At 41.1% G+C, this 25,383-nt stretch overlaps 1 protein-coding gene across 3 annotated transcripts; it reads left to right on the top strand.

The window, feature by feature from the left end:
- Window positions 1-8,219: 8,219 nt before the first annotated feature.
- On the top strand, window positions 8,220-14,661 carry LOC120716300 (leucine-rich repeat-containing protein 38-like). Of its 3 annotated transcripts, none has more exons than XM_040003776.1 (4): window positions 8,220-9,759; window positions 11,354-11,492; window positions 12,402-12,440; window positions 13,063-14,661. In XM_040003776.1, the coding sequence occupies exons 1-4, from the start codon at window positions 9,105-9,107 to the stop codon at window positions 13,190-13,192; spliced, it is 963 nt and encodes a 320-aa protein (XP_039859710.1). In that variant the 5' UTR covers window positions 8,220-9,104; the 3' UTR covers window positions 13,193-14,661. The 3 variants fall into 3 exon arrangements, 2 of the variants coding, with proteins under 2 accessions (XP_039859710.1, XP_039859711.1); XM_040003777.1 differs by having other exon boundaries at window positions 8,221-9,759; window positions 13,068-14,661; XR_005691864.1 differs by having other exon boundaries at window positions 8,222-9,759; window positions 11,354-12,440; window positions 13,063-13,145.
- Window positions 14,662-25,383: the final 10,722 nt, after the last annotated feature.

Genomic DNA, 25,383 nt, shown 5'->3' with positions numbered 1-25,383 from the left:
CAAACTCAACTGAGGTTTTTAGTAATGCACTTATTATATCAATTTGAAAATCCTACATCTAAATCTCAAGTTATCATGGGTGCCACAACATCTCTTTGTCAGTCTGCCCATCCAGCCAAGTGATGACCTCTAAGGCTTTTTTAAACAAAAACTGCAAAAATGAAATAATGGTGTAGGTTTCCAGTCCTGGTTTAGTCATGCTGCATTCTTCCAGTTGTAGAAAAACAGAGCGACACATGTAGTGGTATTATGATCTGTGTTTTGATCAGCTGCCTTAGCATTGGACAGCATATATAATATTGCTTCATATTAGTCTTCTTAAGTGCCTAGCTGAATAGTGTGGGCAATTATGAGCCTCCAAGAAGCTCACACAATGCAGCAACTAATTTTCTAATCCTCCTCCACTTACTGTACCTGTGCTGGCTCACCATCCTACCCGTCTCCATTCCCTTTTGCTTGCTCTGTCTCTCTTCTTCTGTCTGTGTGAATGAATTTGTGTGTAAACAACTAACCATGCCTCTATGTCTCACAGGTGGGATTTCTCTGGACTGCTTTCCTTTGTTCCTGTTGACATTAAGGCCATCATTTCTTTTTTGACACATGACATTTTCATTCCAAACCAAGCATACATGTTGTCAATAATCTGAAAGATGGTTTGTAGTTGCCCAGTTGACTAAACAAAAATGGCTTGCTGGTCTGCATATAGAAGCTCTGTTATTGTGTTCTCTACTCTAGCATTTTTTCCAGAGTTCCCTTGGCGATATCTGTTAATAATGCAGTACTTGACTTTGATGCCTGTTTCTCCACTTTATATGATTACTTCCTATGAGTCCATGTAGATAATGAAAAGAGTTGGCAACTTCAGGGCGACTTGTCTACAACCAGAGTATCAAACATTCTACTGGAACCTTTGATGTACGCTTTCGCTTATATATAAAGTTATAAGAACTGTTATTATCTAAGGGCATTTCAGTCTGATCTCACGGCATTTCATCAGGGCCTTGCATGGTATGCAGCCATTTAGAGCCTTCAAGTGGGATGGAGGTAGAATATATTCATAGGCATCACAAAGCGTATCTACAGTTAACGTCGATGTGATCTTTGGCATAGCAATAATCTCCTGTCGTTCTCAGCGCATGACTTCAGACCATGTATGTAGAGATATGTAAAACCATTATTCAGTCTTCCAAATCTGCATGATCTTACTATAAGAACACATTTTCCTTTGCCTTGTATAAGAAAGTTTGTTCCAGAATGAAGAAGGGAACTTCAAAAACACCAGTGCTAGATGTGCCAGGACTTATGAATGTCATGTAAGTCTAGCATAAAGCAAGTTGCGCACCTTAGAACATACATGCATCAACACTACATATGAGCGTGCGGAGGGAGGTTTGGAGTCTTCACACATCCCCGTTCTCTGTTGCCTGTTGGGGCGGGGGGGCTGGGAGGAGGAGTTGGCCGTCCGATTGGGGTCTGGAATGTGGGGCCTCCCTGCTGCTGCGGAGTCGGGGCGGTCTGCTTCTCTCCACCCCAGGGGAAAGGGTAACACTGCCTGGGTCTGGGTGCAGTTTCCCCCTCAAGGGGCAAGGGTACCTAGACCTGGGGTATAGAGTACGCTTGGGAAGTGTGATTGTGTGTACAGTGTCTATTTATGTCTGTCTCCACGTTGGGTGAGTCCTGAGTAATTGCATATGAGAGCATGAGGGTGGGAAGTGCCTGTTTGTTTGTGTCTATATGTCAGGTCGGGTATCAGACGCCACCTCTGTAGGGACATCTCAGGCCCTCCAAGGTATGGAGGCCTATCTCCCCCCACCACTCCCCCTACCAGTGGCAGACGCCCTCAGACATTGGTGGTTCTTTGTGTCCGGGGATGCGCGTCCAGGTACGCACCGGCTCACTCCCGGTGGCTGCTTGTCAGGGCCTGGAATCTGGGGCTCGCTCGGGCCCCTTCGGGGGGTGGGGTGTCCTCAGCCTCTCAACCTGGGGCTCAGTCACTCTGGCACAGCTGGCTGCCAGCGGTGCTCACGGGCACATCCATTTGATAAAGTAAATCCGTTGGGCATCTTTCTTTGCCTTTAGACAATAATTCTGATGGCAAAAGAACGGGACACGCAAAAAAAAAAGAAAAAAAAAGCAAGTTGCATGTCACACAGTTTGCACCTGAAAATCTTCATTTCGTGCTCCAATTTTCCATCACTGCTTGTAGCATTACCCAAATATAATTCTGAAGTTATTTCCCTCAGTTTTCACAGTTAATAATAACATCATCAGTTCATGACTGATGGTGTCAAAGGCCTTAATGTTTTCATTGGGTCCAACATCACCATACCACCTGTCCATATGCCAAAGGAGGGTAGTCACACATGTCTAATTCATATATTGCCGCAGAGGTAAGTGACGTACAGCCTGCATGGTATAATAAAATAATAAACATTATCAATTGGTCTAACACCTCTCAGATACTTCTTTTTAGAGCTGTAATAGGACACTGGTCAAACCTCAGATACCAGTGTGGTTAAGATGATTTCTGAATATTGATCTTTCATTAATAAAGATTTTGATACAAACTTGTGTTAGCTCTTATGGTGAGCTAGGCTGACGGCCTGTAAGGTCCAGTATCTATTATTATTAAGGGAGTGACAGAGTATTCTTTCTCGGGACCCCTGCAACAGGTTTGAGAGAGAAAGACAACAGGGCCAAAAATCTGGTGTTATGGAGTGAACTCTTTCCCCCTAACTCTACAGGGCTGACCAGAGGACAAGAGATGGTTGGCATGGTAATGGAAGTGTTGCCCACAAAAGTCTCATCAACAGACACCAACAAATCAACAGACACCAACCCCTATCAAAGGGCTTTCTTTTATACTTCACCTGACTCAGGTGAGTATCTGGAATAATCCAAGTCAAAATATAACACAAAGAATAAATATTTACATGTGTAAAAATTCCTGTAAAGAATTCAACAACATATATAATATATGAGTTATGTTGGATGCCATATACTAGAAACAGGAGCCTAGCAAAAGTACCATAGAGTGGTACAGGTCGCCGATCTGATGCAGGACTGACACACAGAGACAGACAACCATTCTCACTCTTATTCTTACTTATGGGTAATTTAGAATCACCAGGCAACCTAACCCTAACCTGGAGAGAACCAGCAAAAACATGAGAACATGCAAACTCCACACAATAGTGTAGGCCACACAGTGAGCAACAGGTTTTTTCTGAATCACTAATTACAAATAATTCAGGCTGCTTGGTAACTTGTTTGAAATAAAGAGACAAGTGCAGACTAATTCAGGCACTTGCTGCATGGAACCAATAAAAAATCAATGTCGCCACATTCTGGAGCCAAGGTGGAAGTGGCATGTAGCATGTTGCAACTTGCAAATGGGTGATGAATTGCTTAAACAGACGCAGTCACCTCGTAATGGTGGTCAGTGGGGTTGGTCATGGCCACCTCTCCAAGTAGTGATGTAGCAGGGCGCAAAGTTGAGGTCAGAACAACATCACAACGCAACATTTCTTAAGGCTTTTAGACAACCTTATTTTGGTCCAATCAAAAGAGAGACAGAAGTCAAACATAGACAGTTAACAGATTTTCTTTGCTTAATGAAGTATGGTTATATTTCATTAAGACAAATAGTAGCCATGAAAGCCATTTTTATTTTTTATTGTCAGAAATGTGTAAAGTGTTTATTTTGAAATTTTGACAGACAAGAAACAGGAAGTGCAGAGAACAGCGGGAAAGCATGGGTGGACCTTGGAAATAATGTATGTGGAATCCAAAACAATCTTTCCTCCAGAAAGCAATGGCTGTGAGTTCTATTTGTTCTTTTTCTATATCTGGAAATTAATGATAGTATTTTGTAACATTTTTTTCTTAATCATTTGGTTTATATTGTTGTAACTTTATTGCAGTTTATTGTTTGATAACAGCATTTTGGTTATTTTGTAAATGATTTAATTGTTAGCCACATATTTAGTGAAAGCTGTTAATTATAGATTTAATTTTCTGCTAAAAAAGAGCATTTGATACGTATTTTCATTAGAAGACTTCATTTCCCAGAATCCTTTGTTGCAGAGATGGAAGTTACTCATGTTTAGCTAGGAAAGAAAAGTTTTCCGGAAGCCATTATATGTTGCTCTGATGTCGGTCAGTTTATGTGTTGTACACCCTTTTTTTTGAAGTCCTATATAAAGACTATCGTTTCTATAACTGATGTCTGATCCATTTTTCTGGCTAAGTGGATTTGCCACAACATATATTAAGTCATATTCTTCTTTGCTTTTTTTTAATGTTTTTGTCAATGGACGTCTTCAGAAAGAAAAAAAATCTGCTTTATTGCAGGAACTCACAATATATAGAAAATAAAGCTGCGCAGAAAGCCAGGACTACAAAGCTTGGAAACTACAGGGAAAAAATGATGGAAGAGGAAACATCTGGGAACACAGCTGAAACTAAACACAAAGGGAAGTTAGACTGAACATAACACACATGGGACAAGGAACTATCAAAATTACACAACACACTATTCAAGGACCTTCTTGTGTCCTTCTATAGATGCTGTCAGAGTGTACTGTACTGCATTCCAGCTGCACTGCTCAGGAAAAGACAACGCTCCAGAGGGTCATCAACAGGTTGGGCAAGTTACTTTGAAAAAGTAATTAATTATAGTTACTAGTTACTTCTTCAAAAAAGTAACTGAATTAGTAACTGAGTTACAAGATTCTAAAAGTAATTAATTACTTGAAAAGTAACTATTCCGTTACTTTAAAAAAATGTTTAATCCTCTGGGTCCAGGGTATACTTGGCCATTTTTAACTACTTTTGATGTTTCCTCTACATTTCACCTCGCAACTCTCGTGGCTCAAGAGTTGGGAGTTCACCTTATAATCTGCTGGTTCTTCAACAGTCTCGGTGTCCTTGGGCAAGACACTTCACCCGTTTCCTACTGGTGGTGGTCAGAGGCGCCAGTGTCCAGCAGCCTCGCCTCTGTCAGTGTGCCCCAGGGCAGCTGTGGCTACAATGTAGCTTTCCATCACCAGTGTGTGAATGTGTGTGTGAATGGGTGGATGACTGGATGTGTAAAGCGCTTTGGGGTCCTTAGGGACTAGTAAAGCGCTATACAAATACAGGCCATTTACCATTTTAAAAACAATTTACTTTGCCTTGTTTGGTATCATTCTTTTCAGCACAACCTTACATGTCTGAATTTACTGTTATGTTTTCATTCTGACATACTGTATTAACACAATTGCTCTAAAATCAGACAAAAACATAAAATCCAAGTAGAAAAAGTGATATTTTTTACTATAACAACCACAAACATGTTTAATGAATCATATTTCATAACTTTAAATGCAGCCATCTACCTTTTTTCAATAACCATTTCAAACTGTTTACATAACAATCAGCTGTTCTGCATTCAATAAGATGCCACAAATTATTTGTGCCACTCCAAAAATTTCTGTCCACTGTAAAGGAGAACATCACAAGCCTGATACCTGCAGGTCTAACAGCAGGTGCATCACTCCGGTTTTCTACCTGGAGACAGCAGTCACCTCATTGTTCTGACACACAACACAAAACTATCCACAACACTACACACTAACTACACAAGACAAAACATTAACTACACACTCCAAACATGCTAAACGTCACAAATCTCTCACATCTCAAAACTCTTTCTCTCTCTTTTTCTGCTGTCTTCCTCCCTCTCTCTCTCTCTCTCTCTCACTCTCTCTCTCGCCATCACTCCTAAAACTTCCCCCTCTTCCTAAACAACCAAATCGCATGATGAAAGGGGTGTTTTTTGTTTTGTTTTGTTTTATTTTTTGGTCATAAGCAGAGAGTGCTTGCTAGCGCTGTCCTTAGACAGTAAACATGACGAAACTATTCAGGAAAAAACGCAGCGTATATATTGTTTATCATGACTCTGGTTTTACGTGGCCCATCAACACAATTTAAAAACTGGTATATATCACCTTGTTGCTTTGTCATCTTGAAGTGGCCATGTGATTGGCTTACCACGACTACTTTATTCTTCCTCAGTCAAACAGCAGCACTCATGCAATTGTTTTACCCCCTAGCTACAGGTGTTGTGCTAAAAAGTGATCGTCTGCTAGAAAGTGATTGCCGTCGGCGGGAGCGCGCGCAGCTGCTTAAAGCTGTAGCACCCAGATTAGTTATGTAGACAGCTACTTCAGTGCAACTGATATAAGATGTGGTACACTGAACACAGCTTCAACCGTCTGTTTGTTGAAAAATAGTACCGCACCGCATTTTCTTGTTAGTCACGGTAACCACGTTGTAATGATAGAAATAGTAATTAGTTAGATTACTTGTTGATGAAAAAAGTAACGCCGTTAGTAACGCCGTTACTAGTAACGCCGTTACTAGTAACGCCGTTACTAGTAACTTGTAAGGAGGTATAGCCGTTGGTGGCACCTCCTGAGAATCTCCTCTGTGTTGGCAGAGGTTGTCAAAGATGGTTCCCAGGTATTTGTACTCATCAGATGGAGAAAGAAGGCTGTCTCAGTCAGTGGCTTCGAAACATCCTTGTAGGGTGAGGATACTTTCCTCTGTCCACTGCTCGATGTTTTGGTGACCTTTTTAATCCTCTTGATGACTGGGATGTAAGCAGGGGCAGGCAGGATGGTGTGGTGGTCTGCTGAGCCGAGAGGGGGGAGGGGTAGGGCTTTAAATGCATCTGGTACAGAGCCATAGCATTTATCCAGAGTCTTCCCCTGACATGTGCTGCATGTAACATACTGTTGGTATCCTTTAAGCGACTTGTCAGGGGAACAGTGGTTGAAATCACCCAAGATGAACTTGGGAGAGTCCGGTGATAATTGTTCCAGTTTGTACAGAGCGTTGGTGAAGTAGTCTGTGGCCTTAGCTGCATCAGCTATGGGGTGGGTTGTACACCAAGATGATGAAAAGCTGTGGGAATTCTCTGGGGAGATAGTAGGGGTGCAGGGAAACAGCCAGAAGGTCGATGTCTGTAGTGCACAGCTTCTCCCTCACAGTGACTGTAGAACACCAGCTGTTGTTTACATACAGATACACGCCGGCGCCATGTTGCTTCCCGGTGCATTTGCGGTCTCTGTCCATATGAAGAGGTGCAGCATGCTGTCGTCGTCGCTGTTGTTTAACCACGATTCCGTGAATTCCAGAACGGAGGCAGTTCTGTACTCATGGAGGTGGTTGACGCAGGCTTGCAGCTCGTCCAGCTTGGAGCGGAGAGACCGTACATTAGCAAGGATAATGGACGGAAGCACTCGTTGTTTGTGTGTCTCTCTCTTTAGTCTGGCTCTCACCCCACTCTTCTTTAATCCCCTCCCGGTTACCTTGTTATTGTGAGTTTTTTGATTTCCGTGTCCACGGAGTATTTCTTTGGGAAAGTAGTCCGTGGAAGCGGAGCGGAAAAGCTGGAGGCCAGGCTGCAGCTGCGGCCGCAGCTGGATAAGGGAGTCCCTGGTGTAGGTGAGCCTTGGAGTCATGTCGAGTGTCGAAAACAAGTCCAAAAAATGAGGAAAAGGAAGAGAATCCAAATATACAGAATAGACGGCGAAATACAACAACGAAAAGAGCATTAAAGTTAGAAAAGAACGCAAAACTGCTCAGCTGAATGGCCGGTCGACCGCACGAGCAGCAACCCGGGACTGGAAAAGCTAGCTACCTAGATAGGTAGGTAGGTAGGTAGATAGATAGATAGATCATATAATTTCATTGAGCTTTTGGATAGTGCCATACAAACCTGACACAGACAAAAAGGAAAATACATGGAGACATGACTGACTGGGGAACCAGAAAGAATAACAAAACACTGGTCACAGAAATCAGCATTTACCATGATAACACAGTAAGAAATGACTGCATGAGAAACCATGGTTAACATAACATTTTTTTTAACTACTTCTGTGAGTTACCATCAGCAAACTGAAACCACTTAGAAACTGGTGGAGTGCCATTTCAGAATAAGCTTGTTTAGTGCATGTTAGTTCAAATGAATTGGCATCCTCTCTGCCTTCTGTAAATGAAAAGAGCCCTCTGTTGGACTGAGAATATGTGGTCATTGAAGAATATGGCATTTCCCGTCCCTCTATGTTAAGCATGGTATTTCATTAATAATTATAATTTATAATTATAATTTATTTTTATTATAATGTATAATTAAATATTTATTTTGTTACGTAATTTTGTGTTTGTATTAGTCTATTTCTTAATTTGTTACATAGAAACTGATGCAAAAAACTGATGCAATAACTGTTAAGGAACACCCACTGGCAGGTTTCTTTTACTTTTTAAATCAAAAATCCCTACCATAATGCTGAGTATTTACACATAAAGCAAAAGAACACGGGGGATGGTTTGACTGTGATTCCCAAAGAGGGGATGCTGAAATGTCCTGATTTCGGTACATATGAGTATGTGGGATGTTGATGTTGGCTGAACATATGCTAAAGCCTCAGACATGAGTCACAGCTCATGATGCCATCTTCACTTGGAGCCTGCCAGTCTGGAAAAAAGGATTTTTGTTGGTTTTCAGTGGGAATTCACACTAGTATTCTTTTCAAATGACCCAAATGATGACACGGACAGCTCTTTTACCTGAAAAGCATTGAGAAAGCATATAGGCCTGTCCTCAGTAGTCTAAATATACACAGATTTATACACACAAAACGATCCCTGTCAGATGTCACCCCTACAAGCCCCACCCTGATCGCTTCTGGTTTGCTAGCTTCCATTTACCACTGTGTTAATCTGTTCCCTTTTCACATCCCCCCCTCCTCCCGATTCTCTTGCATGCTCTCTCTTTTGCTCCTCCCCTCTCTTCCCTCAAAGCCAGCAGCCTCCTGCTTGATCCTGCCTGCTTACTACATGGTCTCTTGGAATACAGCATACCTTTTCTACTCCATGGCTTTTCGACTTTTTTTTTCTCAATTCACACTGCAAAGCACGGACGGATGCTAGCTTAATCAACAGTGTTTAACCTTTTCTTCCCCTTCCTCCTCTGTGCTCGTAACCTGTTTATCCATTTGTCTGTCTGACCTGCATTTTAACCTCCTGTCAATACCCTTTGACCCCACTGTTTCATGATTAATGCTGAGACCCCCTTGACAATGTTACTATGTATTAACTGGTTGAAGCCTTTCCTTGCCTTGTTGTTTTCCACCTTGCTTAAACAAGGCCAGAATTGTCCAACCAGCTGTTTGTGTCCAGACCACCACACTGTGAACTGCTCTGGCCAAGGTCTAACTGGAGTACCAGATTCCATTCCTCTGGACGTTCGCCGTCTCCTACTATCCAACAACTGGATTCCATGGATCCCTTCTGACTTCCTGGTCCTTTACACAGATCTGGTGTATTTGGACCTAAGGAATAACTCCCTTTCCCAGCTGGAGCCAGGGACCTTGAGCACTTCTTCAAGATTAGTCTTCTTGGACTTGGGAAACAATAACCTGACTGAAATCCCCTCAGGAACATTTGGGGAATCAAGGAGTCTGATTAAACTACGACTAGGGGACAATCCCTATCTAACTATGGTAAGCAGAGATGTTTTTACAGGGTTGACGTCTTTGAGGGAATTGGAGCTGGAGAGGAATGGTCTCACAGGGCTGGATGTCAGGGTCCTGGAACCTTTGCCCTCCCTTAACATGGTGCGTTTGGAGGGCAACCCCTGGCTTTGCAACTGCCACTTTGCCAAATTGTTTGTATGGCTGACAAATAATCAGCATAAGCTCCCAACAGGTAAGATGTTAGCTAAGTGTGAATGAGCATCTGAGAAATGTAATTATTTCCATGAATTATATTTTAATGATTATAAGACACACACATACATACTACCAATTCCTACTTCCTCAAGCACCTGCTGATATCCAGTACAGTAATCAATATGAGTCAGCTATTCCTATTTGGCAGCAGAAAGCGCAACAAAAACACAACTGTTACTGTTGTTGTTCTAACATCTGAAATATGAGTGAGTTTTCTGTTTTATCTTTTCTTCCTCCCTGTCACACTCTTTTTTTTTTTTGATTTTTCAGTAATTGATAATGATGATAATAATGAATGTTGTCTTTATTTTCTCTTGCTAAGTTGACATTATTATCACAACTGTAACTTCAGCTGTAATATACACAACTTGCCAAGATCTATTTTTAATTGTTGCTTTGTGCCCTTATTTCTTTTCTTTTGAATTTAACTTAGAAAAGTGCTAGCTTTTTGCTTTAGTGATTTGACATTCTTTGTATTCCAAATTTGCCCTGTGTCCCCAGCAGGGTGCCCCTCTTAATTTGCTAGAAACAAGTGGTGGAGGTCCTGTCTCCTCTTATCTTGACCCTTGAAACCTCTGCCCTGAACTACTGTCTGTGCACTTCTTGCTTCTTTTGATGCACTAGGCTAGAAAATCACTAGGTTGTAAGCTATTTACTAGTGTGTAAAGGGAAAGAACCTAAAACATGAGTTTACATGTTAGGTCATCATGTCTTTCTTCTCTTGATGCATCACACTAGTCCAGTACTTTCACATTAACATACCATCATGTGAAAATAAAACACACCCTTGCTACTTCCATCAGAATTAAAACATTAGAAGCAGCCAGATTCTATGCCCCTCTATGAAAAGCTGAAGTTTTGGGATTTTGTTGGTCTGGTGTTAACACAATATCACATTCATCACAGGAGTTGCACCTGAATAAACCACAAGACTTCTAAAACACTAAATCTATCTTGGACAGATGAGACCAAAGTAAAAACATTTGGCCAAATGATGACTGATTGCCAAATGAGGACAAAATTAAACACGCATATCAGCACAGATATCATGTGTTGTGGAATGAGAACCCAAGTGCAGACACTGAGGCACGGTACTTATTGAAAGGGTTTTTTCAGGTGTAATAGAAGTCCACAGAAAGGCAGGATAAAGTGAAGTATATAAATATAAATGGAAGACAAGCTGGAGATGATAACAGGAACTCAGTGGAAGGATAACAGCTGTCACAACAAAGAGAATAAATTGATTAGAGGCATTAGGAAAAATTGGGCGAAGAAACAGCTGCAGTGAAGCAAAGAAAACAAGATAGATGAACAAAAACTATCAAAGCAGAAGCGACAAACAACCACCAAAATAAAACAGGAAGTAACTTAACAAACATAGGACTTAACAAACATCAAAAACAAAAGGAACCCAAGGTTATCTGTAACTGAGAACTGAGGGCATGAAACACAAAAAACAATAAGGAGTCTATAAAAAGCACTAGAAGATAGAACTCATAAGCACAAGAAAAAGAATAAAGCAAGAAAATAAACCCAGATAGCATCATATTCTGGGATGGATCTGCCCTCAGGTCAGCAGATCCGCCCCACTTTCTGGCATCTGGACAGGATCCAGTCCATCTACGGAGAGCGTACACCTGCATGTCTGCTATTCTCTTTTTTTCTTTTTTCCATAAGCAGTGGATTGGGCAGCGGCACTTCTCTAAAGAGGTAAGTACTGTACACTTTTGTGTCAAATATACTTCATTCATGAAGTTACCATTTCAGTGAACATATATTAAGAGGTTAAACGTTTAAAAAGCCCCTGAGTGGTTTATTTTGGTGTGGCAGTTGCGGTGATAAAGTTATCTGTCCCGCTAGCTGTTACTCCAGGGCTGAACACGTGAAGGAATTTCCCCCCCGATTCCAGTAGAAACTGCCGGTAAAGTTAAGCTAACACTGCCTTTTCTGTTCTCCACAACTGAGCACATCCATTACATTAAAGTGAGTATCATAAGTTGAATTGTTATCTCAGAGTTTGAGCCACCATTTTGGGCGACAGTTGATAATTTGTTGGCCATAAAATTATCCTGATTGAGCTGTTAACAGTTCCTTTTCAAACATAGCCATGCATTTACAGGCAGCTTCTACCATTCTTAAGAAAAGGTCAAAATACTCCAGAAAATTCTGAATTGGCCCCTTTTCCTCTCTGATTTATCAGCACATTAAAGGGCAACAATAAGAAATTTGTAACAGCAGCGTCATCCTCTGAATGTTTCATCACACTGTGAGATATGTTCTTATCTTTCAAGACCAATTTGATGGAGTTATGATCAAGACACTGCGTTATTTATTTATTTTGTCTTTAATTCACCAACTCATATTTACCTCAACTTGAGTTCATGCATGATCCAGTTTTTGGTTTCTTTTTATCGAATGCCCCTCTCAGTCCCTACACATATCTCCTGTTGAATAATATTAAAAACAGTTAACTAATCAGGGACGATCTTGATCTTGATCTGAAAATAAGCCCTAGACCATATAAATGTCACCACTTTCTTTCAGACTAAGAATAATACAGAATAATATATTTATTAATGATATTATACATCTGTGCTGATCTGTGTTGATCTTATTCAGGGCCTGTTTCATCTTTGCACACTGCCTCGGGAAAATAAGGTAAATACAGTTTGAACTTTGCATCAGTCACGTGTGTTTTTTTTAAATGTTTTGTGAACATCTGGAATCACTGGAATCCACTACAACAGCACCAGTCTCAATTATTCAGAGGGGGGGGGGGGTTCTTTGCTTTTAGCACTGAGTCTGTTTTTGCATCGGTAAAATATAAATTATGAGCTAACTATGAAGTGTTAACACTCTGTGTTAAAGTCATGTGCACATGCAGAGTCAGAAGGAAAGAGGATGATGAAAATCTATAATAATCTTCTTACGGTTAGAGCAATGAATCTGAGTTACCTCACATGTGTATTTTCCTGTTGTGGGAGTTAATTAAACCCCCACCAAAAAAAAATCTGGGTAAAGCTATTTTTAAATTACAGTTTTCTTTTGATTGGAGGCTAGGTGAGAAGTGCCAGATTTCTTTTTTACCCAGGAGAACTCTAAAACAGCAGGTGTTTTAAAATGTAACAAGAAATCAGCCAGATATCAGTGAACATTCAATCAGACAATTTTGCTATGAATCTTACATGTCTGACAAAACAAACAATATATGAAATGATATGATGTGTGAAATTTAAACGATATTAAGAGGAAGTTTTTTCTCTCTCTGTCTGCTGTCCAGTATAGATTTCCTCCCTGGCTGCCATCTTTGCTTTGAAGATGTTGGAAGAAGATCAATTAGAAGCGGAAGAAAACGTCAGGTAGATGCATCAAAGACATTACTTACTTACTCTGTAAGTGATAATGTTTGAACATGAATTTGACACCACAGAGCAATGCTGTGATCAAACTGACATCTGAACTGATGACATTAAAAAAAGAAGTCATGCTAATTTATTTGATTGAGACCATTGAACTGAGTCCATGGGCTGAACATTAAACTTCCAGAGATTTCAGAGCAGTCAATAATATCACTGTACAGATATCTACTAAGATCCCAAACACACTGATCTATTTGTAGCAAATTATTGAATAATATAATATTTATTTAGGATTCAGTTTTGTTCTACCTATTTTTATATTTATATTTATGATTAAGGGTCACTGCTGGCAGTGTAAGATTTTAATCAAACTGTATCAGAGGGAAAGTGCTTTTTTTTTGGACACTCGGGCTGCGGACAGCTGACAACAACAACAACAGCAATACGTCACGATGAACGGATCAAAAACAGATCCAAGGTAGATGAGCTGGTACATGAACAGATCCGTATCAGATCTGGGCCGTTTGAGCTGGGTCCATGACGAATCGGGTCCAGCTACGGCAAAGAGGTGCCAGGACGACAGGTCAGGAGGGAGATATTGTCACCCCCACTCAAGATTGGGTACCAAGCCCAAAGTATGATGGAAGAAGGAGTGTTGAGTGTGAAAGGAACTGACCTGAAAGACAGAATCATGGCAAAGATGAAAATCTGGACACTCTGTAGCCGGTTACCAAGAATATGTGAAGTACCCCCTGAAGGTCTACTAGAAGATGTGAATGCAGCACTATGGGCAATCCCTACTACGACCCTCAACAAGTCTAATCAGCTGAAATACACCACAGCCTCAGTGATCAGTGGAATGGTTGACTACAAGGTGAACAGCCACAAGGAGCAGTACCCTCCATGGAGAAGGAGACTAGAGGCCAAGATCAAGGCAGCACAGGGGGATGTTAGCCAACTCTCAGAGTTGCAGAAAGGTGCAATGAATTAGGTGCCTAACAAGTACAGCAAGCTGTCCTTACCTGAAGCCTTGGAAACTGCCAAGCAAGGACTCACAGCCTTGGGCAGCCACTTGAAGTTGTATACCAGAAAGACAGAAGGCAAGAGAATAAACCAGCTATATTCCACGGAACCATTCAAGTTGTACTCTCAGTGGCAGGGGAACAATATGAGAACAGCCCCACCGAGGCTGGAGACGGAGCAATACTGGAAGAACATGTGGGAGAAGGATGCAACTCATAACAACAATGCTCAGTGGCTTGTGGATCTAAGAGCAGACCACAGCAACCTCCCTGAACAGGTTCCAATAACCATCACAGTGGCAGACATCCAAGAAAGGGTCTCCAGTATGAACAGTTGGACAGCACCAGACCCTGGCATGATTCATGCCTACTGGCTGAAGATGCTGACTGCACTCCACGAGAGTCTGGCAACACAATTGAACCAGCTGCAATTCAATGAATTACGCCTAGAATGGCTACCTGAAGGGCAGACAATCCTGATCCCCAAGGACGCTTGCCTATTCCTACCTGGGAACAGTCTCCAGGTCTAAAATGTACATAAGAAATATACTATATGTATATAGTTATAATTATAGAAGTTATAGTATATTATATATAAACATACCTCACAGCACAAGCATACTCACAACCTTTTATAAGATCGTATTATACATTGTTATATAGATATAGATATATATAGTGTTTGTTTGTTTTTTATTAATAAAAAACATCAAGAAGTCACAAGCAAAAAGAGAACGCACCATGGCACATGTTTAAACATAGAAAGGTTTATTCATCAAAATGATTTATTATTAAAATAGACATAACATAATTTTCCGTTTATTGCGGGAGTTACGTTCTAAAAATAACACGCGATAGGTGAAATCTGCAAAGTTGCCAACTTTATTTTTTACAGTTATTATAGATGTTTTAAGGCTGTAAAACCCCTTACTACAGACTTTATACACTTTCCTCAGACAGGCATTAACATTTTCACACATTTCTCTCTTGTTCAAACACTCTCAAAGTTCAAACCTTCGTAGAAAAATAAGTCCAGTATTATAGAATGAAACCAAAGATCAAACCCTGTTTTCAGGTCCAGAACATGGGAATAGAGCAGCTGCGAGCAAATTCATTCAACATTAATGAATCAATGATAGGGAAGTAGAGGAAGCAATAAGAATGAGTTGAGTAAAGTTTGACTTATCTGACTGTTTTGTTACACCTAATGCGTCTTATAATCCCGTGCACCTTATGGTCCAAAAAATATGGTAACTTCCACCTTCCTTTAGCATGTCCAGAAGTCCAAGTTTTTGTGCGATGGTTAGCATCTTCCTCTGCCTTTTGGGTGCTACCGCAGGAGCCTTTGATGGTGCAAAACGTTTCGTTGACATTGTTGTGTTTGTTGAGGAGAAAACTTACAAACATACAGTGCAGCACTTCAGAGTCACACTGCTAGCGATCGAAGATTTATGTAAATTTGACAAGCTGAACGCATTCTGTACTGTACAGGAGACACAGAGGAGATTGACAATGGTCTACAGCCAATCAGGATGCAGAACACAATTTTAAAAAACAATTGCAGAAAAAAAACAAGCAAAACAGTGAGGGTGCGAAAGGTGAACCGCAAGGGACCACTGTATTACACACAGTGTTGGGACTAACGCGTTATTAAGTAACGCGTTACAGTAACTACGTTATTATTGTGGTAACGAGCACGGTAACTAGTTATTATGCCAAAACCAGGAACGCGTTACTCGTTACTGGGATTTAGATAGGCTCGTTATTCGTTACTTCGTGTGGTGGCTATCGCAGAGCTTCCACAGATTCAATAACATTAGCAAGTAGTGGAGGCCAGCAGGTGGATGAAGGAAAAGGGAGGCAAGAGGAGAGACCCGAAGCGGCCGCTGGTCCGAGAGTGTCAGGTGAACTGAACTTCAGGTAAGAAGTTATAACATGCAGTCTATCTGGGTCAGATATGAACCAAGTTTAGGTGGAGTTTATTTTCGTTATGCTGACTTTTTCGTACTGCGTGCTAGCTAGCATGACGGAGTTTCTATACAGCTGGGTGGGTGCTATGTTACTGATGTTGAACTTTATTTTGTTCATAAGATTAATTATTAGAGTTGCCAACCATCCCATAAAAAACGGAATCATCTCGTATTCAGAGAAAATATCATGCGTTTCATATTGAGGTGAAAAGGAACACAGTTTGTCCCGGACTTCAGCTAGAATGGAAAAGGCACAAAGCTGGAGTTATTCTGTGTTTACGCTGCACAGCTGCCTCTTCTTCTCTCATCCTTTCACCCTCCCTCTCCTGTTTCTACTTCAATCATGAAACTGATCAATGATCAGCTGATCGGCTTTTCTCTCTTGTTTATTTATCGCCCACTTTGCGCCAGAAAGAGGAAACCAGCGGATGTCGTGGTAAACAACAGCAGCACTTTTAAGCTTGATCAGCTGTTGTTAGAATTTATTTAATATTACTTTCTAGTATCAGCTGATGTTTGCTGGAGCCACAGCTGTAAACCTGCTGGTCATGATATTGGTTTGGATATGTGATGAGAGGGAAACATGAAGATGAAACCAGGAGATGTCCTTACTGAATCATCAGAGCTGAACAGGTGATGGAGAAACAGGTTTACCTTTTAGGTGACATGAATGAGTTGAAGAGAAGTTATGAACTGTTTCTGAGAGACTTCATTCAAAGGCTTTATGATTTTTCCTATAATGGTGGGCCGGTCTCTAGTCAAAATGCCCGGGACGATTTTTTTGTCCCAGTCCAGCTCTGTATGCAGCTCATCTTCAGTCTGGTGTTACCTACATCTTCCTATTAAGAAGGCAGAATTTCCGAGTTCTGAGTACAATCGAAAGCACCACGACTGCAGTTTTTGTGTTGGATGTAAAAAGCAGGCTAGGATAGAACCAGGCGTGGGATTTCTCTCGTGGAAATGTGCACATTATTTTTTCCTTTCTATTGGTAGGTGGCACAGTGCACTTGTGGCAAGTAAGCAAACTAGAAGACTGGCAATCTTGCTGGGTATCCAGTCACGGAAGCAACACATTAACAAGAGAATTCTGAGTAAAACCAAAGTTACTTTCCCTAGTAACTAGTTACTCTGAAAGTAAGGAGTAACTTGAAGTAACTGAGTTAGTTTTGATAGAAGTAACTAGTAATGTAACTAAGTTACTAATTTAAAGTAACTTACCCAACACTGATTACACATTACTCATTTCTTTTTTTTAAAAGTAATGCAATATGTTACATATTTTTTCGTTTGTGCGCACAACTCAGTATAGACTACATTAGGTTGTCTGTGAAGGTTCTCAGTCATCCAGGTCATCGTAGTCAAAGGAGCTTGGAAAGAAAAGCGTCTGGACTTCTTTAGGTTACTTGAAGACATTTCACCTCTCATCCGAGAAGCTTCTTCAGTTCTAAGGTCAAATGGTGGAGAGTCCCAGATTTAAACCTAGTGGGAGTATCCCCCCACAGAGGGACAAGAGGACCCCCTGATGATCCTCTAATCGCCTGAGCCAATGTGTGAAACTGGGTGTGGGTCCCAATCAGCCAGAGTTTCGGGTGAGTTCATTGTGAAACCTGGCCCCACCTTATCATGCGAATTCCTGAGATCAGATGGCCCAGGATGTGAGTGGGCGTTAAGGCGTCTGGGAAGGGATCTCAAAACTGGATTATAGATGGCAGAGAGTTGGTGTCGTAAACCACCGCCTCTGTTCAAAGATGGTCACTCACAGTGGACATAGATGGCTTCTTTCACTCCTCTTTCAAACCATCTGTCCTCTCTGTCCAAAATGTTCACAAGCGCATGGCACAACACAGAAGAGCCACCTCCACAGCTGACAAGACTCAGCTGTCCATCTGCATCTTAAGGATAAAGGACACTCTTTCGAGGATGCCAATGTTCACATTTTGGAGGCGGTGGTTTAGTGCCTGAGCTCGGATCATACCAAAATCAGGGTGAATTTACGACTGTGCACTATGTGCTTCGAATATTGTGTGTAGTTTTTGTTTTATACAGTTGTCAGTCAGGCATCTAGCTATGAAAGAAATTACATTCCAAAAGACCCCGGGCTTCTGAAAAAGAAATGACACGGGCTTAAGCCCAGTAAGCCCCACCCCCAAGACCGAGACAGCAATACCAAGACAAGACCGAGGGATCTGAGACCAAGACCAGATCAAGACCAACCAAAAGTCTCGAGACCAAGACTGGTCTCGAGACATCCAACTCTAGTGTGTGGGTGTGTTTACCTAGTGTGAAACGATCGGGACCCCATGCAGCTTCAGGTGACAGTTTTGCACTCTTTATTTACTAAACGACATTCGGTTTTTTTGTTTTGACATCAGGGCAGTCAGCTTTCCAGCTGCTTGCCCGCTCCACACCTCTCTCCCCTCCTAGGTCCCAGTGTCAATGAAAAAAGAGGAGAACCTGATTACTGAGTGGCAGCAGCTGCTCAGCCAGCTACCCTGGCACTGCCCCTTAATAAATAAATAAATAAAATTTTATTTATATAGCACCTTTCTAGACAGAATCACAAAGTTCTGCACATAAGATAACAAATAATAAAAGGGTAAAACAGACAATATAAAACAGGCAGAAATTTAACCAAAAACGGTTTTAAAAAGGTGAGTTTTGAGTTGTTTTTTAAAAACAACTACCAAGTCCACAATTCTTAATGTATGAGGGAGAGAGTTCCACAGTGTTGGGGCCACAGTGGCAAAAGCTCTGTCACCCTTTGTTCTCATCTTAGTCTGTTTTATAGCAAGTAAGCCCCGATCAGATGACCTCAGGGACCTGCTGTGGACATAGGGCTGTAGCAGATCGGAGATGTAGGATGGTTCCAGTCCATGCAAGGCTCTAAATGTCAAGACCAGGATCTTAAAATGTACTCTAAATTCAACAGGAAGCTAGTGTAGCTGAAATAGCAATGGTGTCACATGTGAATACTTGAATTGAATTGAATTGAATTGAATTGAATTGAATTGAATTGAATTGAATTGAATGAATGCTTTATTGGCCATATGCAGGTTGCCCCGCAGAGGAATAGGACCCTCCCCTCCCCCGACTTACACACACAACAAGACATCACATGGGAATACAGTCGGAGATCGGCAGCGTTACAGAAAAAAAACACTGAAAAAGTACACAACAATGGGAAAAGTACAAGAGGAAAAAAAGAGACCTCTTCTCACGCTGGGCACCTATGGGAGGACAGCATGAGAACAGGAAACAAAAAAAAAAACTCCTCTGCACAGAGAGCACATAAATGTCCACATTACAACATTGGAGCACGTGACAAGCCACCGGGGTTGGGTAGGGGGTGAGGAGCAATACGAAGGAACACAGCAGTCGTCCTACACAGCGCTACCATTCCAGCGCGGCACACAGACCCGCCGTCTTCCCCCACAGGAAACAAGCATCGAAGGCGTTTGGAAAGGGAGGGGGATGAGTGCGTGCTTATCAGTGTAAGTGTATGTGTGTGCCTGTCCAGAGTTCAGCTGAGACAGTGTCCTTCGCTCTATCAGGCTAAGTAAACAGTCTGCCAGCCAACCCAGGTGGCCTTGCATGGGATGGGAAGAATAGTCATCACACAGTCGTTATCAGGGAGTTGTTGTTCGGCTCCAGCCTTGGGCCTGAGCAGCTGGCGCCATGGTGTCCATATGTTGAATATTGTTGATTTCTCCTTTATGCAAGCAGCTCCGAATTTCAAGCTGTTCTTTAACACTCTGACACTGGTCTCTCGATCTCCCGTTGGAGAGCCGTGAGCCTCCCCATGATGGTATCAAACTTCTGTTCCGTGGTGTTGTCATTCTTTTGATTCTGAGACCCCACAACTGCAGTGAGCCATTCTGCGATATGATCCAACTTTCACTCAAGGGTGTCATTTTGAGCAGGCCTCTCTCTGATGTATCCCACCATACGCTCAATGTTGTTATTTTGAGTCTTCACGGCAGCTGTAAGCGTCTCCAAGGTGTTAACCATGCTGCGTTCGTTGTGAGAGGTCGCGCCTCGTCCCATCGCTTCAATTCCAGCGGTCAGCCTTGGGGGGGTTTGAACAGCTGGTTCCACTCTCTTATTTCTCTGATAAATCAGGGCCAAGCCAGCTCCGATCAGCAAGAAACCTATTATCACGGTTCCGAATAGGTAGATATCTTCAGCGTCCTCGATCGACAGTCCCGCCAGGCACATGACCCTCCAGCTCTGCCACCCGTCCATCGTGTATCCGGCAGGGAAAGTCCCTCCAGGGCACTCGGGCTCTCCCGAGCCCAGACTTCTCGTTGAGAAAAGGGTGTCAATAGCATTCAGAGACCAGTTGATCAAATCCATAATTCTCTTTTAGGTTTTAGAGAACGACAGTGAGAGACTGTTTGAGGGAAAGTAATACACACGAGACAGGACAAGGACACAAGAGGCTAAGCAGGGAAGATAAGCGGAAGGAGGAGAGGAGAAAAAGTGTGACCGCCTTCGCCAAGAGCCAGAAGAGGAATTTGTCAACAGCCTAGCTGCAGTGTTTTGCACAACCTGCAGACGATCCAGAGATCCTTTGCTTAGACAAATAAACAAACAGTTACAATAGTCCAAGCGTGAGGAAATAAATGCATGTATAGCTATCTCCAGTTCAGGGCCCCATTTCTTCTCTTTTCTTTTTTTCTTTTTTCTTTTTGCCTGTCCCGTTTGGTTCTTCTGCCATCAGAATTGTTGTCTAAAGGCAAAGAAAGATGCCCAACGGATTTACTTTACCAAATGGACCATCCCAGCCTTGCTGTATTGGTCTATTTGATTCACCTTTGCTTTTATTGTTTATTTTATTTTCATTTGCTGAACACGGGACAGACTTGTCTGGGGAGAAGAAAAGGGAGAAAGAAAGAGGGAAAGAAAAACAGCGGGGAAAAGGAGCAGTAATAAAGGGCAACAACCAACAAAACAAACAGACAAAAAATAAATTTTCATATTTAAAACACAATTTTAAAAATGTTATATCTAAATGTTAAAGATTAAATCTTAATGTTAAATGTTAATCTAAATATTAAATTTATATCTAAATCTAAATGTTAAATGTTAAATCTAAATGTTACAGGAAACTAAATATTTAGCTAACATGCAAATTTATTGTACGGATCAACGGAAATACCAAAATAAAAGCTTTACAAAAACCTCCGGTGCAAAAGTGTGTCAGTAGTGGTCAGATTGTGTCTGCTCTCCCCCTCACTTCTCACCGCCATGAGCTGCTTCACTTCTTGCCTACGAGTGCTGCAGCGATTGTGAAGTGGAGACTGCAGCTGCCGAGAGTCCACTACTGTTGAACCTTTGGATGGCCAACAAAACGGATCTTCCGATGATTTCAGCTAAATCGCTGGACGTGTTGGTAGGCAAGAAGTGAAGCAGCTCGTGGCGGTGAGAAGTGAGGGGGATAGCAGACACAATCTGACCACTACTAGGTTTTCGTAAAGCTTTTATTTTGGTATTTCCATTGATCCATGCAATAAATTTGCATGGTAGCTAAATATTTAGTTTCCTGTGACATTTAGATTTAACATTTAACATTTAGATTTAAATATAATATTTAGATTTAACATTTAGATTTAAATGTTAAATGTTAAATCTAAATATTATATTTAAATCTAAATGTTAAATCTAAATGTTAAATGTTAAATCTAAATATTATATTTAGATTTAACATTTAGATTTAACATTTAAAATTGTGTTTTAAATATGAAAAGTTTACAAATATTTTACTAAATGTTGTAAAAAATGACTCGAAAAAACATGTTTTTGTAAGGTTTTGAGCTAAATGTGGAAAAATGTTGCCGTTAATTTCAGCATGTTTCACTTTATAAACGGCGCCCCATAGGTTGAGGTGATACAGGGCTGGACTGGGACAAAACATCAGCCCGGGCATTTTGACTAGAGACCGGTCCACCAGGTATTATAGGAAAAGCCATAAAGCCTTTGAATGAAAACGAATGCTGTTGTGACAGTGATGTACACTGTCTTGTTGGTATATGTATGATGTCTATAGATTTTATATCAGATAAAAACTTTGGTTGTAAGATTCAGATAATTACTTATTAAAAGTGAGACATTTTAAATGAGAAGAAGAAAGAAAAGTATTTCTTTGTGCCCCCCTTTCCCTTTTAATGCCCTACATGGCCCCCTGGCAACACTTTGCTAGACCCGCCCCTGCACAGTTACCAGCTGTCAGCTACTTAGGAAAGGATCCTGGTGTTATTTGTCTGTCAGAAACAGTTCATAACTTCCCTTCAACTCATTCATGTCACCTAAAAGGTAAACCTGTTTCTCCATCACCTGTTCAGCTCTGATGATTCAGTAAGGACATCTCCTGGTTTCATCTTCATATTTCCCTCTCACCACATATCCAAACCGACATCAGGACCAGCAGCTTTTACAGCTGTGGCTCCAGCAAACATTCAATGATTGAAGTAGCAACAGGAGAGGGAGGGGGACAGAATGAGAGAAGAAGAAACAGCTGCAGCATAAAGACACAGAATAACTCCAGCTTTGTGTCTTTTTCCATTCTAGCTGAAGTATGGGACAAACTGTGTTCCTTTCCAGCTCAATACAAAACGCGTAATATTTTCTATGAATACGGGATGATTCTGTTTTTTACGGGACGGTTGGCAACTCTAATAACTTAACCTTATGAATAAAATAAAGTTCACTATCAGTAACATCAGAGCACCCACCCAGCTGTATAGAAACTCCATCATGCTAGCTAGTACGCAGTATGAGTTATTGTAACTGACGGTAAAAAGTCAGCACAACAAAAATAAACTACACCTAAACTTGATTTATATCTGACCCAGATAGACTGCAGGTCATAACTTCTTACCTGAAGTAAGTTTTCTCTTCTTTCTCTTTTTAAGTGCCCTTTCTCACTGTCCCTCTTCCCTTCTGTTTTTCTTTTCCTTTATCTTTCTTTCTCCCTTTCCTATCCCTCAGTCATGTCTGTCCAGTCTGTAACAACTGAAAATAAAATAAAATAAAATAAATAATAACAACAAAGGTCGATCAAATGGACCAATACGGCAAGGCCGTGATGATCCATTTGGCAAAGTAAATCCATTGGGTATCCTTGTTGGTCTTCAGACAACAATTCTGACGGCTAACGAACCAAATGGGACAGGCAAAAAAAAAAAAAAGAAAAAAAAAGAAAGAAAATAAACTACACCTAAACTTGATTTATATCTGACCCAGATAGACTGCAGGTCATAACTTCTTACCTGAAGTTCAGTTCACCTGACACTCGGACCAGCGGCCGCCTCAGGTCTCTCCTCCTCCTGCCTCTCCTTTCCCTCATCCACCTGCGGGCCTCTGTAAAAGCTCCACCATAAAATCCACCAACAAACAACTGAGTTATTTTACACATCGGCCAATCCACCAGCTTTCATTGTTTATACCGTTACAACAAAACAAAAAATGCCCGGTGTTAAGGTTCAAAAATTGAGGAAGGAGAGTACAAACCACCATGGTCCAGAAGATCTTGGTCAAACAATTATTTTAATGAATACACGCGTGGGAAGACAACTCTGTACGCAGACAGCAATTGATCTTCGACTTAATCAAAGCATACACAGATTTTTATAGCATCAGGGTTTGATTTAACGACGCCCCTTCATGCGTCACCGACAGAATATATACATACGTCAAATCAAAACCACAATGACTTTTAACATAGTTTAAAAGAACGTTGTCTTCGTCTCGTCTGGAACACGAGCCCCACATCCTGCCAGACGCTGTTCCTCTTTCCAGAGACAAACATGACCAACTTCTCACCTATAAATGAGTCTAACTAATGTGTTTGTGTGTGTGTATGTCACGACCTCACTCAGCCTCTATGTCACCTCTCACTTACTGTCTTGTCCTTAAATGCTCTTTCTCAATTCACCTGTTGCACTTCTGACCTTTCACCAGAACAGAGGCTCATCCTAACTGAGACTATGTATATGTCATCTACTAAATAAATGTTTTAATCAAGAGCCTCTACTAAGAGCTTAGTAAAAGAATATAAAAGTATAACAGACAATTTAAATAACCTAGACTTTCAAAATAGCCTCGTCTAACCTGGTCCTCAGAATACTTAGACTCTGGTTTCACTTCTGCTTTCGCTTCTGCAAACTCTCCTGCAAACTCTCTGCAACTTCCTGTCAGCCTGCTGCACTTAGTCTTTCTAAAACACATACACTGTTTAAACCTCTGAATACAATATCAATGCTGCAAATTCTATTATTAATGCAATGGTAATAATGATGATTATTTAACAATAGCAGTAAAATAATTTCCCTGCTCCACACCGGTATCCCCAATGGCCAGTCCAGCTCTGAGTTGATAGATCTGAGAAGGGCCTCCCCTGTCCAATAAAATCACTTCATAGTCAATGTCCCCCACTCACCGTGTGACCATGAAGGATCCTTGCCACTTGGCGAGTAATTTCGAGCTAGAAGGAGGAAGTAACACAAGCACTTTATCTCCCTGGTGAAAATTGCCTGAGTCTAGTCCCTTTGTTGTACTAGCGCTGTTGCTGCTCCTGGGCCTGGAGCAAATTCTCTTGTGATAACCTCCCCAAAGTGTGTAGCTTTGCTGTCAGGTTCAGGACATACTGAATCACATTTTTAGCCAGGCTGGAACCATCTTCCCAGTTTTCCTTAATAGAATAGAATAGAATAGAATAGAATTCAACTTTATTGTCATTGCACATGCACAGGTACAGGGCAACGAAATGCAGTTTGCATCCATCCAGAAGTGCTTTAGTGATATAGATATATTACAATATATATTAGCAATAATATAGATATGTGAGTATATTACAGAAATGGGTCTATTATGGAATGTTATAATGTACACGGTATGAAGTATGTTGTGAATATTCTATAACTATAAGTATGTACAGGCTGTAGTGAGTACAAGCTATGTACAGGATATGAACAGGATATAAATATGAAAAACTATACAGAATATGAAATAAATAACTTTACAGAATCTGAGATATACAGCTATACAGAAATGGGAACTATGCAAGTTGTAAACAGTTATAGGATTAAAGATTATCGAATGTACAGAATGATTATTTACACAGAGCTATACAGTAGTGCAGTTAAGATAAGTGAGGGTGTAGATAGTTTCTACAGAGGCTATATAAAGTGCTAGTGGTTGTGAGTGGTGGTTCAGTCCATGTTATTATTGTGTGTTTGAGGGTACAGTTGTC

The sequence above is a fragment of the Simochromis diagramma genome, unplaced genomic scaffold (genome assembly GCF_900408965.1).
Source record: "Simochromis diagramma unplaced genomic scaffold, fSimDia1.1 OVJJ01000466.1, whole genome shotgun sequence".
Lineage (NCBI taxonomy): Eukaryota > Metazoa > Chordata > Actinopteri > Cichliformes > Cichlidae > Simochromis > Simochromis diagramma.
Note: the sequence above shows the minus strand (reverse complement) of the source record. Positions and strands in the feature narration are given on the sequence as shown.

Bases quoted from the DNA above. Each gene is read 5' to 3' on its own strand.
- LOC120716300 (XM_040003776.1), top strand. From the start codon at position 9,105: ATGATTAATGCTGAGACCCCCTTGACAATGTTACTATGTATTAACTGG. The intron at 9,760-11,353 runs GTAAGATGTTAG...ATCTGCCCTCAG, and splicing joins TCAGCATAAGCTCCCAACAG to GTCAGCAGATCCGCCCCACT. The intron at 12,441-13,062 runs GTAAATACAGTT...TCTGCTGTCCAG, and splicing joins CACTGCCTCGGGAAAATAAG to TATAGATTTCCTCCCTGGCT.